This window comes from Oncorhynchus mykiss, chromosome 3, assembly GCF_013265735.2.
Source record: "Oncorhynchus mykiss isolate Arlee chromosome 3, USDA_OmykA_1.1, whole genome shotgun sequence".
In the NCBI taxonomy this organism is placed as follows: domain Eukaryota; kingdom Metazoa; phylum Chordata; class Actinopteri; order Salmoniformes; family Salmonidae; genus Oncorhynchus; species Oncorhynchus mykiss.
The window spans coordinates 22211186-22228957 of record NC_048567.1 but is presented as its reverse complement, the minus strand read 5'-3'; the positions used below and the strand labels follow the sequence as shown (position 1 = coordinate 22228957).

Sequence of the window (17772 nt, the reverse complement as noted above, 5' to 3'; positions counted from 1 at the left end):
CGGCTGACTCTCCATATTGTTGGTCTACATTATGTGACCACGGCTGACTCTCCATATTGTTGGTCTACATTATGTGACCACGGCTGACTCTCCATATTGTTGTTCTCCATTATGTGACCACGGCTGACTCTCCATATTGTTGGTCTACATTATGTGACCACGGCTGACTCTCCATATTGTTGGTCTACATTATGTGACCACGGCTGACTCTCCATATTGTTGGTCTACATTATGTGACCACGGCTGACTCTCCATATTGTTGGTCTACATTATGTGACCACGGCTGACTCTCCATATTGTTGGTCTACATTATGTGACCACGGCTGACTCTCCATATTGTTGGTCTACATTATGTGACCACAGCTGACACTCCATATTGTTGTTCTCCATTATGTGACCACGGCTGACTCTCCATATTGTTGGTCTACATTATGTGACCACGGCTGACTCTCCATATTGTTGGTCTACATTATGTGACCACGGCTGACTCTCCATATTGTTGGTCTACATTATGTGACCACAGCTGACTCTCCATATTGTTGTTCTCCATTATGTGACCACGGCTGACTCTCCATATTGTTGGTCTACATTATGTGACCACAGCTGACTCTCCATATTGTTGTTCTCCATTATGTGACCACGGCTGACTCTCCATATTGTTGGTCTACATTATGGGGAGCAGCATAGTGGGGCAGGTTGGACGTTCTCTACTGCAGCTGACCATGGCTTTAGTTGATGTTATTCCACGTTTCCTCAACTGGGTCTATTCCTCATCAATAATTCTCCAACGGAAAGTACACACACACACACACACAGGCACACATACACACATACACACACCTTCAGAGCCGCATGCACACACACACAGACACACAGGCACACACACACACACCTTCAGAGCCACATGCATAGCTCCTTTGAGTGAATTAGCCAAGCTGACTGGAGCTGGCCTAAGGGGAACTGGTGGATTAGTGGGGATGCCATTTGTGTGTATAAGCCAGCCATCTGGGTAGGAGCAGGTGTGTATAGAGGTGAGTGTGTACTGTATATGTGTGACTGTATGCGTGCATGTGTGTATGTGTGTGTATAGTTGCGTGTGTGTGTACCTCTGCCACACCGCTGAGGCCTGTGTCTGGCTCGGAGGCCCTGACTTGCAGCGTGTGGAGTGTGTGTCCACTCTCAAAGTCCACTGTCCGGGTGAGGCTGACAGCTCCACTCTCCTGGTTGACACTGAACAGGTTGCCAGGGTTCACCAGCAGCATGTAGGAGAGAGTCTTCCTCTGGAAGGAGACGGCCCCCACCATCGCCACACTGCCGGGGGAAACAGGAACGGGATGTCATAAGGAGATACAGTGTACAGGAAGTGATGTCATCGGGAGATGCATTAGACAGGATGCGATGTCAAAAGAGACACATTAGAGAGGAGACACATTAGAGAGGATGTTGATGCATGCACACACGCACACGCGCGCACACACACACACACACACGCACACGCGCGCGCGCACACACACACACACACACACACACACACACACACACACACATATACACACACACACACACCATGTAGAGGGTGGGCAGGAGATGAAGACATTGTGCTCCAGTCACCAGAGCCCTGAGGAGGCAGGTTCAGACACACACTTTGCCCTTCATGTTAATCCTAAAGTTTATTTTAATAAATATTTGAATTAGCCACACTTTCATATTCTGAGCCTCGGGACAAAATGATGCATCTGCGTCCCTCCTTCACCCCCACCTTCATAACCTCCCTCCCTTCCCTCCGCCCTCCCTACCAACACATGACACATAATGCAGAGGAATCATCCACGTTCACACAATCCTTTGGCTTCCCCTCTAATGAGCAGCAGAGGCGGCACACACACACACACACAAACACACTCACTCACTCACTCACACACACACACAAACACACACACTCACTCACACACACAAACACACTCACTCTCACACACACACACACACACACAAACACACTCACTCACTCACTCACTCACACACACACAAACACACTCACTCACTCACACACACACACAAACACACTCACTCACACACACACACAAACACACACACTCACTCACTCACACACACAAACACACTCACTCACACACACACATACAGTGCCTTGCGGAAGTATTCGGCCCCCTTGAACTTTGCGACCTTTTGCCACATTTCAGGCTTCAAACATAAAGATATAAAACTGTATTTTTTTGTGAAGAATCAACAACAAGTGGGACACAATCATGAAGTGGAACGACATTTATTGGATATTTCAAACTTTTTGAACAAATCAAAAACTGAAAAATTGGGCGTGCAAAATTATTCAGCCCCCTTAAGTTAATACTTTGTAGCGCCACCTTTTGCTGCGATTACAGCTGTAAGTCGCTTGGGGTATGTCTCTATCAGTTTTGCACATCTAGAGACTGAAATTTTTTCCCATTCCTCCTTGCAAAACAGCTCGAGCTCAGTGAGGTTGGATGGAGAGCATTTGTGAACAGCAGTTTTCAATTCTTTCCACAGATTCTCGATTGGATTCAGGTCTGGACTTTGACTTGGCCATTCTAACACCACTATGTTTATTATTGTACCATTCCATTGTAGATTTTGCTTTATGTTTTGGATCATTGTCTTGTTGGAAGACAAATCTCCGTCCCAGTCTCAGGTCTTTTGCAGACTCCATCAGGTTTTCTTCCGAATGGTCCTGTATTTGGCTCCATCCATCTTCCCATCAATTTTAACCATCTTCCCTGTCCCTGCTGAAGAAAAGCAGGCCCAAACCATGATGCTGCCACCACCATGTTCGACAGTGGAGATGGTGTGTTCAGGGTGATGAGCTGTGTTGCTTTTACGCCAAACATAACGTTTTGCATTGTTGCCAAAAAGTTCAATTTTGGTTTCATCTGACCAGAGCACCTTCTTCCACATGTTTGGTGTGTCTCCCAGGTGGCTTGTGGCAAACTTTAAACGACACTTTTTATGGATATCTTTAAGAAATGGCTTTCTTCTTGCCACTCTTCCATAAAGGCCAGATTTGTGCAATATACGACTGATTGTTGTCCTATGGACAGAGTCTCCCACCTCAGCTGTAGATCTCTGCAGTTCATCCAGAGTGATCATGGGCCTCTTGGCTGCATCTCTGATCAGTCTTCTCCTTGTATGAGCTGAAAGTTTAGAGGGACGGCCAGGTCTTGGTAGATTTGCAGTGGTCTGATACTCCTTCCATTTCAATATTATCGCTTGCACAGTGCTCCTTGGGATGTTTAAAGCTTGGGAAATCTTTTTGTATCCAAATCCGGCTTTAAACTTCTTCACAACAGTATCTCGGACCTGCCTGGTGTGTTCCTTGTTCTTCATGATGCTCTCTGCGCTTTTGACGGACCTCTGAGACTATCACAGTGCAGGTGCATTTATACGGAGACTTGATTACACACAGGTGGATTGTATTTATCATCATTAGTAATTTAGGTCAACATTGGATCATTCAGAGATCCTCACTGAACTTCTGGAGAGAGTTTGCTGCACTGAAAGTAAAGGGGCTGAATAATTTTGCACGCCCAATTTTTCAGTTTTTGATTTGTTAAAAAAGTTTGAAATATCCAATAAATGTCGTTCCACTTCATGATTGTGTCCCACTTGTTGTTGATTCTTCACAAAAAAATACAGTTTTATATCTTTATGTTTGAAGCCTGAAATGTGGCAAAAGGTCGCAAAGTTCAAGGGGGCCGAATACTTTCGCAAGGCACTGTAACAAGCACAATACACGAGCAAAAATTAATGTACACACATATGCAGAACACACACATTCATTGGTTCACTGGTGCTCTTACCCCACCTCCCCCACCTCCCTTCCCTCATCCTATTCCTAACACACATCCAGCAGTTATTCCTGTCCAATGTCACCTATAAAACCCTCATTTATTCACCTTTCTCGTAATCTCTAATGACAGCCTATTCCCCATAAAGTGCACTAGGTGGCTCTGGTCAAAAGTAGTCCATAATATGGGTAATTGGGTTTTCCTCACAACAATCTCTCCAAACCCAGGGTGTACTCACGCTTGGCCCACGGGCGTGTTCTCTGGGACACTCAGGGTGTAGGAGGCGTTGGTGAACTGTGGGGGGCGGAACCCTGCCAGAATAGCTACTGTTGCAGGGGGACCCTTCCTGCCCTGCGTGTCCACCGCCTGCACCCTCAGCATGTACTCCCTGCTGGGGGTCAGGGGTCGGCCGGTGGTCCTGACCTCCCCAGAGCTGCGGTCCACCTCAAACGAATCCTCGCCGCCTAGTTACGGGATATAAACAACACGTATAAACACACAGACACACATGGTTCTTCCAAGTGACTCAAAGGTTTCTTGAAGGGATAGTTGACCCCCAAATAAACGTTGTTCTGTGTTTTCACACCTCAACACACAGCTTGCCCCGGGGCCTTATAGACAATCATGTGAGTGATATCATGTAGCAGAGACAGCTGTGCAGAAATGGACATCCCTAAGACATTGCTGATTTCTTGGGCTGGGGGGCTGGTGTGTGTGTTTATTTGTGTATAGAGATGGGGGTAGAGGACCCTTCTGCCAGCTGGGGTTGTGTGTGTGCGGTGTGTGTGTGTCTGTGTGTGCATGTGTTATTGGGTTAACATCCAGCCTCTGATCTTTCTCTGAGGAGAACAGGAAGACAGGGTCATCTTAATCCATGTCCCCCTGGGCAGCAGCATCAACAGAAGAGAAAGAGAGAGAAGAGGAGGAGGAAGAGAGAGAGAGGGAGAAGAGGAGGAGGAAAAGGAGGAGGAGGAAGAGAGAGAGGGAGAAGAGGAGGAGGAGGAAGAGAGAGAGAAGAGGAGGAAGAGAGAGAGAGAAGATGAAGAGGAGGAAGAGAGAGAGAGAGAAAAGAGGAGGAGGAGGAAGAGAGAAAGAAGAGGAGGAGGAGGAAGAGAGAGAGAAGAGGAGGCGGAGGAAAAGAGAGGAATAGGAGGAGGAAGAGAGATGGAAGAGGAGGAGGAGGAGGAAGAGAGAGAGAGAAGAAGAGAAGGAGGAGGAAGAGAGAGAGAAGAGGAGGAGGAGGAGGAGGAGGAGGAAGAGAGAGAGAAGAGGAGGAGGAGGAAGAGAGAGAGAAGAGGAGGAGGAGGAAGAGAGAGAGAAGAGGAGGAGGAAGAGAGAGAGAGAAGAAGAGGAGGAGGAAGAGAGAGAAGAGGAGGAGGAGGAGGAAGAGAGAGAAGAGGAGGAGGAAGAGAGAGAGAGAGAAGAGGAGGAGGAGGAGGAAGAGAGAGAGAAGAGGAGGAGGAAGAGAGAGAGAAGAGGAGGAGGAGGAAGAGAGAGAGAAGAGGAGGAGGAGGAAGAGAGAGAGAAGAGGAGGAGGAGGAAGAGAGAGAAGCGGAGGAGGAGGAAGAGAGAGAGAGAGAAGCGGAGGAGGACGAGAGAGAGAGAAGAGGAGGAGGAAGAGAGAGAGAAGAGGAGGAGGAGGAAGAGAGAGAGAGAGAGAGAGAGAGAAGCGGAGGAGGAAGTAGCCAGGGACATGAAGCTAATCACAGCTGCTGGTAGCCAGGGACATGAAGCTAATCACAGCTGCTGGTAGCCAGGGACATGAAGCTAATCACAGCTGCTGGTAGCCAGGGACATGAAGCTAATCACAGCTGCTGGTAGCCAGGGACATGAAGCTAATCACAGCTTGGATTTTTCATTTTTTCATTTTTTCATTTAATTCAATCTACATTGTATATCTATTTATTTTTTTATTTGTTATAATTTATTGTACATTATCGCTGTTTTAGGAAAACCTTAGTACCCTAATAATGGAACATTTGCATGTCATCCTTTAATTAAATGCTTTTATCTCATCAGAGTTTAGCTATCTAATCTAATCAAACGTAATGTAAAATGGACACCATTTAAACATTGTGTCAATTCAATCACAATTTTGCCATACTTCCTCTGTCAAGTATGGTGTTTTAGCTTTATTTCCCCATCGATTGATTAATAAAAAAAACAGCCTTACTTGTAGGGAGGCTACCTCACATGATTTTCCATTTCACTAATTGGCCCCCTTGACAAAGAGCTCCTGCCCACAAATCTTCACCATCGTCTCAGGAATCCAACCCATCCCTCCTCTCCAACCCATCCATCTTCCCATCCCATCCCTCCCCTCCAACCCATTCATCTTCCCACCCCACCCCTCCCCTAACCTCCAACCCATCCATCTTCCCATCCCTCCTCTCCAACCCATCCCTCCTCTCCAACCCAACCCATCCCTCCCCTCCAACCCATCCATCTTCCCATCCCTCCTCTCCAACCCATACACCTTCCCATCCCATCCCTCCCCTCCAACCCATCCATCTTCCCATCCCTCCTCTCTAACCCATCCATCTTCCCATCCCTCCTCTCCAACCCATACACCTTCCCATCCCATCCCACCCCTCCAACCCATCCATCTTCCCATCCCTCCTCTCCAACCCATACACCTTCTCATCCCATCCCTCCCCTCCAACCCATCCATCTTCCCATCCCTCCTGTCCAACCCATACACCTTCCCATCCCATCCCATCCCTCCCCTCCAACCCATTCATCTTCCCACCCCACCCCTCCCCTAACCTCCAACACATCCCATCCCATCCCTCCTCTCTAACCCATCCATCTTCCCATCCCTCCTCTCCAACCTATACACCTTCCCACCCCATCCCTCTTCCCATCCCTCCTCTCTAACCCATCCCTCCTCTCCAACCCATACACCTTCCCATCCCATCCCTCCTCTCCAACCCATCCATCTCCCATCCCTCCTCTCCAACCCATCCATCTCCCATCCCTCCTCTCCAACCCATCCATCTCCAATCCCTCCTCTCCAACCCATCCATCTTCCCATCCCTCCTCTCCAACCCATACACCTTCCCATCCCATCCCTCCTCTCCAACCCATCCATCTTCCCATCCCTCCTCTCTAACCCATACACCTTCCCATCCCATCCCTCCTCTCTAACCCATACACCTTCCCATCCCTCCTCTCCAACCCATCCACCCTCCCATCCCTCCTGTCCAACCCATCCACTTTCCCATCCCTCCTCACCCAAAAGATTCCTGATTCCAAATCTAGGAGCCTTGAAAGCCCCGGGGAGTGATTATCCCGCGTTCCACATGCTCGCTAACACGTGTCCCCTCTCTCTCCCCAACCGTAATTGAAATTCAACACGACCCCATAAAAGAAAAGCAAATAAACAAAAACAAAATCAATATACAGAGCGGCGGCATAGCCTGTGCCAGATGTTGGTGATAATTACCGCTGTCAGAGCCTTTTTTTGTGTCTGCTTGTTAGCCGTGTTAGCGCTTAGTGGCAGAGGGGATGCTCATGCTAATTTGCTCTTGTATCTCTTGCGCTTGACGGAATTTATTGATTTTAGGAGTTGTTTTTCCCCTGACAACACACAAACAGATGGACACACCATTTCCAGCCCTTCTAGATGGTAGTCACCAGATCGACATTTCACTCACCATCCAGTAGCAGAAAGTGGGCGTTTCCTATTGTGCCATCTCGTTGGCGGGCGGTGAGGCGGTAGACCACAGAGCCTGGTGCGGCGTCAGGTCCCACTGCGCCCAGGTAGGGCTGGGGGAACATGCCCCACTGCAGGTCTGCCAGGGTGGGCACACTCAGGCTCAGCCTGCAGAGGTACCACTCATCACCTACAGACACAGAAAAGATAAGAGGTTAAGGGTCAGGGTCAAAGGTCAGAGATAACAGTTGGTACAGACAGGGGGACATGGAATCATACTAAGAGGTTGTCTGTGTGAAATGTAGGCATATGAGCTAAATGCATTCTGGGAAAGTGGAGGACTAGTGTCTGCTGAAGCCCCCAATCCTTTGATGGTGATGTCATTGGGTCTGAGTCACAGTGTCTGGGGCCACTTCCCACCATTGGGCTTTGACTTTTCCAAACACATCCATCCATCTCTCTTTCAAATGGTTTGTGATCCCTGGCACAGTCTCCTTAATCGTATTTGCCTCTCAAAATCAATTTCTCAACAATCCACTGATCCCCCCCTGACGGCAGCCACAACACTTTGATGACGCTGGACTCATTCTCTGGGTGGAGACAAATGGCCAGATGCAACATGGCTGATAGGTTCCCTGTTTCCATTCCAGGCTAAAGGGCTCTTCCTCCCTCGTCTGTTTCCTCGCTAGCAGCTATCTGCTGTCTGAGACTGTCGCTCCCCCCGAGGCCTTAGCAGTCAGTGAAAAGAATGACATTTTCTTTACAAACCCATCACCCTCTCTTCCTATCGCTCTTCACACGAGCATGTTTCCCACAAAACACACTGTCTGATAGCACACTGAGAGAGGGAGAGAGAGAGAGCGAAAAGGGGAGAAAGAGAGAGAGAGGAAAGAGGTGGGGGGGGGGGGGCAGAAAGTAAGCGCGTGCTCTCAGAAGTCCTTCAGAAGATCAGAAAAGATTCAGAGAAGGGGACTCCAGGCAAACAGACATATCTGCTGCTGCGTGTTGTTGCTGCTTGTCGTCTGGTTTTGGGAGAGTTTGTTTTGTCTGCAGACTTGTGCTTCGTGTTGTTTGCCATGTCTGGCGCGGAGGAGAGACAACAGCAAATAAGAGGGAGCTTCACATCTGAGGGACGCAGGGAAGCAGCGGGGAAAAGAGAGGGAGAAGAAAAGAGGAAGAACGCACCGCTCTCTCCCTCCTTCCTGCCTTTTCATTTAGAAGCCTGATAGAGAGGGAGTGGGGAAGAGGAAGAGAGAGGGGAGGAAGACACGGGGGAGGATGGGTGCCTTTTGACAGATCTCTAGATTCTTGTATTGCTATCTTGTAATTCAGCGGATGGATGTGGTTGTTTTGTTTGGCGCTTATACACCGATTGGCTATGTATGAATGTATGAGTTCCTCCACAGACATCAATGACTCTTCATAATGATAGCGGTGTCATGATCCTTGGTCCAAACGACTGAGCACACACTAAGTACATGCCAAACACACATTTGTATACATAAATGCATACAAATGGCTGACTTAGGGTTGGCTCAGTGGGCTTTAACCATTAAACTGTGCCTGGGGGTCAAAAAGCAAGGGATGAGGAGCGATATAGGAGAGTTAAACACAAGAGTGTCAGTGTCATGACCTGTACATAAACTGCTCACAGAGGAGAGAAGAATATCTTACAGTACGTACATCCACCACAGGTCTCACTCTCTCTCTCACTCTCTCTGCTTCATCTGTCACCAGGGCCATCCATGCCTCTCTCTCTCCTTCTCTTCCCTCTTTTCTCCACCAAACTAACAGAACTAAAAGGCAGCCAACAGATCCACCTCGTCAGTGTTCTGTGAGAGTGGATCAGTCGACAAAGCGGGCAAAGCTCTACACGTATCTGCTACCGGCTTTCTAATCCACGTAAGATCCGATGGTAACCAGGCGAAATCGCCCCAGATACGATACACACCCGCCGTATTATTAGCCCAGTGACACTCGTCTGAGTCCCCCCAAAGCTGTCTCCTCATTTGAATATCAATTCAGATGATGTCACCGATTGTTATGCAAATCCGGGAATAAAAGGGGAAAATTGTGTTTGTCTTCTTCCCCCTGATTTGATACACAGTGAATTAGAGGTGCAGCCGTGCAAAAGAGGCCAGTATTGACGGAGAGAGAATGAGATTGCATTCAAGTGGTCTTTATGTGTCTGACATCAGATGGAGATGACACATTTGAGTGGGGCCCAATTTGTGTCAGTACATTGACAGTGTTGTCCAATAACAGCCTACCGAAATGACATGAGGCTTCAACTGAAGAAGAAGTAATGACGGAATGGGGAAGATTCTTTCAGATCTCCATGAAGTACCAACGTAAGGTAGGGGCTAGGAGTTGTCCTTTAACCATTACATTAAGCAAGGGGGTGATAGAGAGAGGGGGCACCCATCCCATTTCCCCAAGCCCCCAGGACCCTCTTGGCTCCTCTTGGCCCCTAGTGATCCCTCTCAGACCTGACAGAGATGGTGTGTGGTATCTGGTGACGTGATGTCGCTAGAACAAAGACCTGTGATGGGACTGGAGGGAGATCAGAGCTATCACTGTTACAGGAGACCACCTGAGGTACAATACAGAGGGTAAGAGTCATGCAGCTGAGCTAGGATTACACACACACTGTTTTTGTACATACACACACAGATTTATACTCCCACAATGCCCCTGGGGAGGTCACATAGGTGTGCGTGTGTGTTTGTGTGAATGATAGTGTGGGATGTGTCGCCTTGGTGACTCACAGAGTGCAGGTGTCCCCAAGAGTCCAGTCTCCATGGCAGCAGGTTAAGTCTTTGTGACATTTGAACACACACACATGCAGGCGTCTCACGTAATTGCCTGTCCTTGCTGGCCTGGCAGGAAGTTGACACTGGGTGGGTGTGTGTGTGTCAGAATCTAAAAAGAGTATCCCTTTCACGCATGATTAACTACTCAATGATGTGGATCTCACTTTTTGTTTTAATGACATGCATAATTACGTTTCAAATCAATAGCTTTTTTCTCCTCTAAAACCAGTGTGAGAAGGAGATAGTGAGTGAGAGAGAGAGAGTGAGAGAGAGAGAGTGAGAGAGTGAGAGAGAGAGAGAGAGAGAGAGAGAGAGAGGATGCAGAGAACTGTAGGTTGGCAGAAAACTACATTGCTGCCTGCCATAAGATGAGGAACAGAGTCTGACAGAACAACCAACCTGCACATGTCCTCTATGCTTATTGTTATTGTTTAATGTATGGTTATTATGACCCTTGGTGATTGCTATCCCCATTGACAATATTGATTATTATTATTAATTATTTTAACATTTCCTCCATAATAAGCTTTGGCAAGATGTACATTGTTACGTCATGCCAATAAAGTAAATGTAATTGAATTGTTAGAGGGGGAGGGAGAGAGAGCGAGGGAGGGAGAGAGAGAGAGAGAGAGTGATAGCGAGAGAAAAGAGATAGGGACAGAGATAGATAGAGAGGGAGAGATGCTCAATGTGCGAGAGAAACCACAGAGAAACTTGCAACATCCTCTATACTTATATTACAGCTGGTTAGGGGATAATTGACTGTGTCAATATTAGACCATCAACAGAGACTGTCACCAAATCTTTCAATAGGTGGGGTCTAGTTGCCATTGGGTAGCTACTGAGAACAATATTTTGAGGGAGGAGAGTCATTGAGGGACAAACCCCCCCAGTTCTATGGGCTGGGAACCCTGCTCCCCATCTGCTCCTTGGTAGCCAGCGGACTGAGGCGTTATGCATCCTAATTAATGATCTTATAGACTGGCCCACTTTCCCCCCCCCTGCATGCACACACACACACACACACACACACACACACACACACACACACACACACACACACACACACACACACACACACATACACACACACACACACACACACACACACACAGAGAGGGAGAGAGAAGTGAGAAAGAGAGAGAGAAGAGAGAGTGAGAGAGAGAGAGAAGAGAGAGAAGTGAGAAAGAGAGAGAGAAGAGAGAAGGAAAGAGAGAGAGAGAAGAGAGAGTGAGAGAGAGAGAGAAGAGAGAAGGAGAGAGAGAGAGGAGAGAGTGAGAGAGAGAGAGAAGAGAGAGGAGAGAAAGAGAGGGAAGAGAGAAAGAAGAGAGAGAAGAGAGAAGAAGAGAGAAGAAGAGGGAGGGAGGGAGTGAGGGAGGGAGGGAGAAGATAGAAGTCAAGACAGACGAGAGAGAGAGAGAGATAGAGAGAGAGAGAGAGAGAGAGAGAGAGAGAGAGCATAGAAAGGGGAAAGGGGACATCATTATACAGTCTGACCTCACTGTGGACGTCCCCTGGTATCTCTGGTACCTAAAGTGGACAGAGGAATAGGACAGCCCTACTGTACTGCTGTACACTCCCCTCATTTCTCAAATCCTCCTCTCATTTCTCCACATTTCACCCTTGGTTGACTTTTACTGCCCAAACCTAATGATATTCCAAACGCTCAACTGGTTTAACGTAGCTAAGCAACCAATCTGATGATGTAAATGCATGTAAATGCAATACTCCATGAAATACAAGAGACAGACAGCAGGAATAACTTATTCTATTTTCTCCTCTGACAAAGTCACAAACAAACAGGCATTGAGAACATTAGGGGAAAATGAATACATTTCAGCCACAGACAGAACTGTGCAGTGTGTGTGTGTGTGTGTGTGTGTGTGTGTGTGTGTGGATGGAGCCCTCCCCACTACACACTCATCCACACACAGACAATCAAATGCAGAGTAGATATAGCTGCTCATGTATGTCCCTGCATGCCTTGTGGAGTGACAACGTTCCATCACATCATCCCACCCTCTCTCTTACTCCTCCTGGACTCTGGTCTCCTAGCACCTCGTGAACACATTAGAGCCTAACTAACTACCACAACCAATAACCACCCGTGTCATACCTGTCTCTTTGGAATGAGATGCCCATAGGGGGCTGCCCTCTCTCTGCCTGACCACAAATGTAGTATTTCACCACTCGAGGACCGTGGACGCCCGTGAGTGAGTGAGCGATCGAGTCCTCACAGTCGACACAACACGGAAACTGAATTAGAGCCATTCTGTGGTCGGGTGTGCATGGGGAATGGAGGGTTAGGGGAGGAACAGAGGGTATTATGGGGGTTTAGTAAGCTCCCAGCTACACTAATAGTGTTCTCCACTCCACCCAGACCACCTTCAAAATACACTCACCTTACTGTGAGGTGAATTCAGAGTATGTGTGTGTGACCTCTCAAGGTGAGTTATCAACAACAAGAGCCTCAAGCTGCTTCTACACGGGGTGTGTCTCTGTCAGAGGAGGCTCGTGGGAGGCGCTATAGGAGGACGGGCTCATTGTAAACAAGACGCCTCTACACCAACTGTTTACATCAACTAACCATCTCTATCTCTTATTTCCCCACAGGTAGATAGGGTATATTGTCCTTTCTCATATCCAGTATTCATTAGCAAGTAGGGAAACGTATAGTCTCACAAGGGGTTATTTACTTCAGCACCCTCACTGTGCTCGTAGTCTTCCTGGTAAGCACTGTTCATCCTCACTTCAGAGTATAGATTACTTCCCCCACCAAGGACACTGGGATCGTCTGAACTCTCCCAACTCAATATGCAGCTGCCGCCGGCGCGATAGAAGAGAGAATCTGGGTGGATAAGCCGGATCCAGGGGTTTGATTTTCCCAATAACTCCGAAGAATGGAATCAATCGCTCCAGAGGAGTGGAGAGGCTGGATCCAAAGACAGAGTGAAAACCAAAGCTCTCTGTCTTTGACGGCAGAGTGAAAAACAGTTGGATTTATTTGTCTGATCCCCAATCTCGATGCTGTGTGAGACGGGGTCTGCGAGGGAGGATTGGAGAACGCCATCATAGGAAATTGGGTCAAAAGCCAAAGCCTGTCTGTGGAGCAGTGGTATGATGATACACACACTCACATACAGTATACATTTACATTAAGTCCCTGCCAGTGGAAGGGCAGTGACTACAGCTATTAAATGTCCCTGGGGAACTGCTACCGACCCCCCTCAGCTCCCAGCTGTGCCCTGGACACCATTTGTGAATTGATCGCCCCCCATCTAGCTTCAGAGTTTGTTCTGTTAGGTGACCTAAACTGGGATATGCTTAACACCCCGGCAGTCCTACAATCTAAGCTAGATGCCCTCAATCTCACTCAAATCATCAAGGAACCCACCAGGTACAACCCTAACTCTGTAAACAAGGGCACCCTCATTGACGTCATCCTGACCAACTGGCCCTCCAAATACACCTCCGCTGTCTACAACCAGGATCTCAGCGATCACTGCCTCATTGCCTGTATCCGCTACGGAGCCGCAGTCAAACGACCACCCCTCATCACTGTCAAACGCTCCCTAAAACACTTCTGTGAGCAGGCCTTTCTAATCGACCTGGCCCGGGTATCCTGGAAGGACATTGACCTCATCCCGTCAGTTGAGGATGCCTGGTCTTTCTTTAAAAGTAACTTCCTTCCGTCCCCGCGATATGCAACTGTTCAGGGAAGTCAGGAACCAATACACACAGTCAGTCAGGAAAGCTAAAGCCAACTTCTTCAGGCAGAAGTTTGCATCCTGTAGCTCCAACTCCAAAAAGTTCTGGGACACTGTGAAGTCCATGGAGAACAAGAGCACCTCCTCCCAGCTGCCCACTGCACTGAGACTAGGTAACATGGTCACCACCGATAAATCCATGATTATCGAAAACTTCAACAAGCATTTCTCAACGGCTGGCCATGCCTTCCGCCTGGCTACTCCAACCTCGGACAACAGCTCCCCCCCCCCCGCAGCTACTCGCCCAAGCCTCTCCAGGTTCTCCTTTACCCAAATCCAGATAGCAGATGTCCTGAAAGAGCTGCAAAACCTGGACCCGTACAAATCAGCTGGGCTGGACAATCTGGACCCTCTATTCCTGAAACTATCCGCCGCCATTGTCGCAACCCCTATTACCAGCCTGTTCAACCTCTCTTTCATATCGTCTGAGATCCCCAAGGATTGGAAAGCTGCCGCAGTCATCCCCCTCTTCAAAGGGGGCGACACCCTGGACCCAAACTGTTACAGACCTATATCCATCCTGCCCTGCCTATCTAAGGTCTTCGAAAGCCAAGTCAACAAACAGGTCACTGACCATCTTGAATCCCACCGTACCTTCTCCGCTGTGCAATCTGGTTTCCGAGCCGGTCACGGGTGTACCTCAGCCACGCTCAAGGTACTAAACGATATCATAACCGCCATCGATAAAAGACAGTACTGTGCAGCCGTCTTCATAGACCTTGCCAAGGCTTTCGACTCTGTCAATCACCGTATTCTTATCGGCAGACTCAGTAGCCTCGGTTTTTCGGATGACTGCCTTGCCTGGTTCACCAATTACTTTGCAGACAGAGTTCAGTGTGTCAAATCGGAGGGCATGCTGTCCGGTCCTCTGGCAGTCTCTATGGGGGTGCCACAGGGTTCAATTCTCGGGCCGACTCTTTTCTCTGTATATATCAATGATGTTTCTCATGCTGCGGGCGATTCCCTGATCCACCTCTACGCAGACGACACCATTCTATATACTTCCGGCCCGTCCTTGGACACTGTGCTATCTAACCTCCAAACGAGCTTCAATGCCATACAGCACTCCTTCCGTGGCCTCCAACTGCTCTTAAACGCTAGTAAAACCAAATGCATGCTTTTCAACCGTTCGCTGCCTGCACCCGCACGCCTGACCAGCATCACCACCCTGGATGGTTCCGACCTTGAATATGTGGACATCTATAAGTACCTAGGTGTCTGGCTAGACTCTAAACTCTCCTTCCAGACCCATATCAAACATCTCCAATCGAAAATCAAATCAAGAGTCGGCTTTCTATTCCGCAACAAAGCCTCCTTCACTCACGCCGCCAAACTTACCCTAGTAAAACTGACTATCCTACCGATCCTCGACTTCGGCGACGTCATCTACAAAATTGCTTCCAACACTCTACTCAGCAAACTGGATGCAGTTTATCACAGTGCCATCCGTTTTGTCACTAAAGCACCTTATACCACCCACCACTGCGACTTGTATGCTCTAGTCGGCTGGCCCTCGCTACATATTCGTCGCCAGACCCACTGGCTCCAGGTCATCTACAAGTCCATGCTAGGTAAAGCTCCGCCTTATCTCAGCTCACTGGTTACGATGGCAACACCCATCCGTAGCACGCGCTCCAGCAGGTGTATCTCACTGATCATCCCTAAAGCCAACACCTCATTTGGCCGCCTTTCGTTCCAGTTCTCTGCTGCCTGTGACTGGAACGAATTGCAAAAATCGCTGAAGTTGGAGACTTTTATCTCCCTCACCAACTTCAAACATCTGCTATCCGAGCAGCTAACCGATCGCTGCAGCTGTACATAGTCTATTGGTAAATAGCCCACCCATTTTCACCTACCTCATCCCCATACTGTTTTTATTTATTTATTTTTATTTTTCTGCTCTTTTGCACACCAATCTCTACCTGTACATAACCATCTGATCATTTATCACTCCAGTGTTAATCTGCATAATTGTAATTATTTGCCTACCTTCTCATGCCTTTTGCACACAATGTATATATAGACTCCCCTTTTTTTCTACTGTGTTATTGACTTGTTAATAGTTTACTCCATGTGTAACTCTGTGTTGTCTGTTCACACTGCTATGCCTTATCTTGGCCAGGTCGCAGTTGCAAATGAGAACTTGTTCTCAACTAGCCTACCTGGTTAAATAAAGGTGAAATAAAAAAAATTAAAAAAAACTGTTCAATGCTGTCAGACTTCAGGTCATGAGGATTTTACAGTCGAATTCATTCTCCTTTAGTTTGTGTGGTTGAGTGTATGAGGTACATCTGCTGTAATCTCAACTGCCATGAGAGAAGTTTGTGACGGTGAGACGACTTCTGCAAGAGTTACGCCCAAAGATCAAATGAGTGAAATAAGGAGAGAACATGAAAGAGTGGATAAAGCCACACAAGGCTCAGTATTCCAAACTGTATTTTATAAAACGTATTTCAATGTCACCTCAGAGAGAGAGAGAAAATCTAAGGGAGAGAGAGAGAGTGTGGGAGAGAGAGAAAGAGAGAGACAGAGGTCAAGAAAGAGAGAAAAACGACAGAGGGGAGCTCTCAGAAGTTTTTCACTTATCTAACGCCCATACCTCAATAATTCAACTTTTACATCTACTGAAACAGACCCTTGAATTGAGAAAAACCGACATATGCAGACTCTCACAAGCTGTGGAAGAAAATACATTGTGATCTAAAACATGAAAACTGTCGGTTAAATTATGAATATCTGAGGACTTTTGTCAGACATTAAAAAATAAAACAGTAAAATTTTTATGTGGCAACTCATTCATTATTGATGTGTTATGTCAAGATATTTCTCTGTAGAAACTGACAATTATGGAAGTGTGATTAGGGAGGAGAGGCAAGGTGTGTGTGTGTGTGTGTGTGTGTGTCTGCTTGTCGAGGGGTTATGTTGTATTTAATAGAATCAGCCATATAACTTTAAATGAGCAACACAATCACATTTCATGTAGGCATTTACAGGTCCAATTTCAGTTGATTATCTCACTGTGTCAATGTCAAGGTCAGCAGGAGGGTGTGAACTGTCTTCAATCACCTGACATCTACGGCAACCATGGGTGACAGACAGACCGGTACACATACAGTGCTGTACACACACACACACACACACACACACACACACACACACACACACACACACACACACACACACACACACACACATACACACACAAAGAGGTGCTATTGCAAACAAACACACACACACACACTTACACATATGTAGCGCTGATGGGCAAACACAAGCACCTCAGGTGACATGGTGTTGAAAAGAACACATCATGTGTGTGTGTGTGTGTATGTGTGTGTGTCTGTGTGTATGTGTGTGTGTCTGTGAGTGTGTGGGGGGTGATAATAGTTCTGGTCAGGCACTGGCGGACAGGGACAGATAGGGGAGGCAAACTCCCTGACCCTGAACATCTCATAGACTGCAAGAACACCACACTAAACAGCTAACGACGTGTGTGTGCCTGCTGCCTTGAATTGTGTGTGCCTCGCCCTGGTTGTCTGCTCTGTATGTGTGTGTCTGATTTCTTCGCTTTCTGATGAGACACCCTCTACTGGAGCTCTGTGGTGTGTGTGTGTGTGTGTGTGTGTGTGTGTGTGTGTGTGTGTGTGTGTGTGTGTGTGTGTGTGTGTGTAAACTCTGATCCCTTATCAGCAACTATCATA

At 47.6% G+C, this 17772-nt stretch overlaps 2 protein-coding genes across 2 annotated transcripts in view; both read right to left on the bottom strand.

Annotated features, from left to right (window-relative positions):
• LOC110503919 (neural-cadherin) overlaps positions 1–1330 on the bottom strand; it is a 62563-nt gene extending 61233 nt beyond the window's left edge. The window contains exon 1 of the mRNA XM_036972103.1: positions 1107–1330. Coding sequence (XP_036827998.1) covers positions 1107–1304 — 198 coding nt within the window. The 5' untranslated portion in view covers positions 1305–1330. The remainder of the gene's footprint in view (positions 1–1106) is intronic.
• Positions 1331–4070: 2740 nt separating this feature from the next.
• Positions 4071–17772, bottom strand: part of LOC118944657 (protocadherin Fat 4-like) — a 68541-nt gene continuing 54839 nt past the window's right edge. The window contains exons 2-3 of the mRNA XM_036964683.1: positions 7493–7681; positions 4071–4300 (exon numbers count right to left, since the gene is read on the bottom strand). Coding sequence (XP_036820578.1) covers positions 4071–4300; positions 7493–7681 — 419 coding nt within the window. The remainder of the gene's footprint in view (positions 4301–7492; positions 7682–17772) is intronic.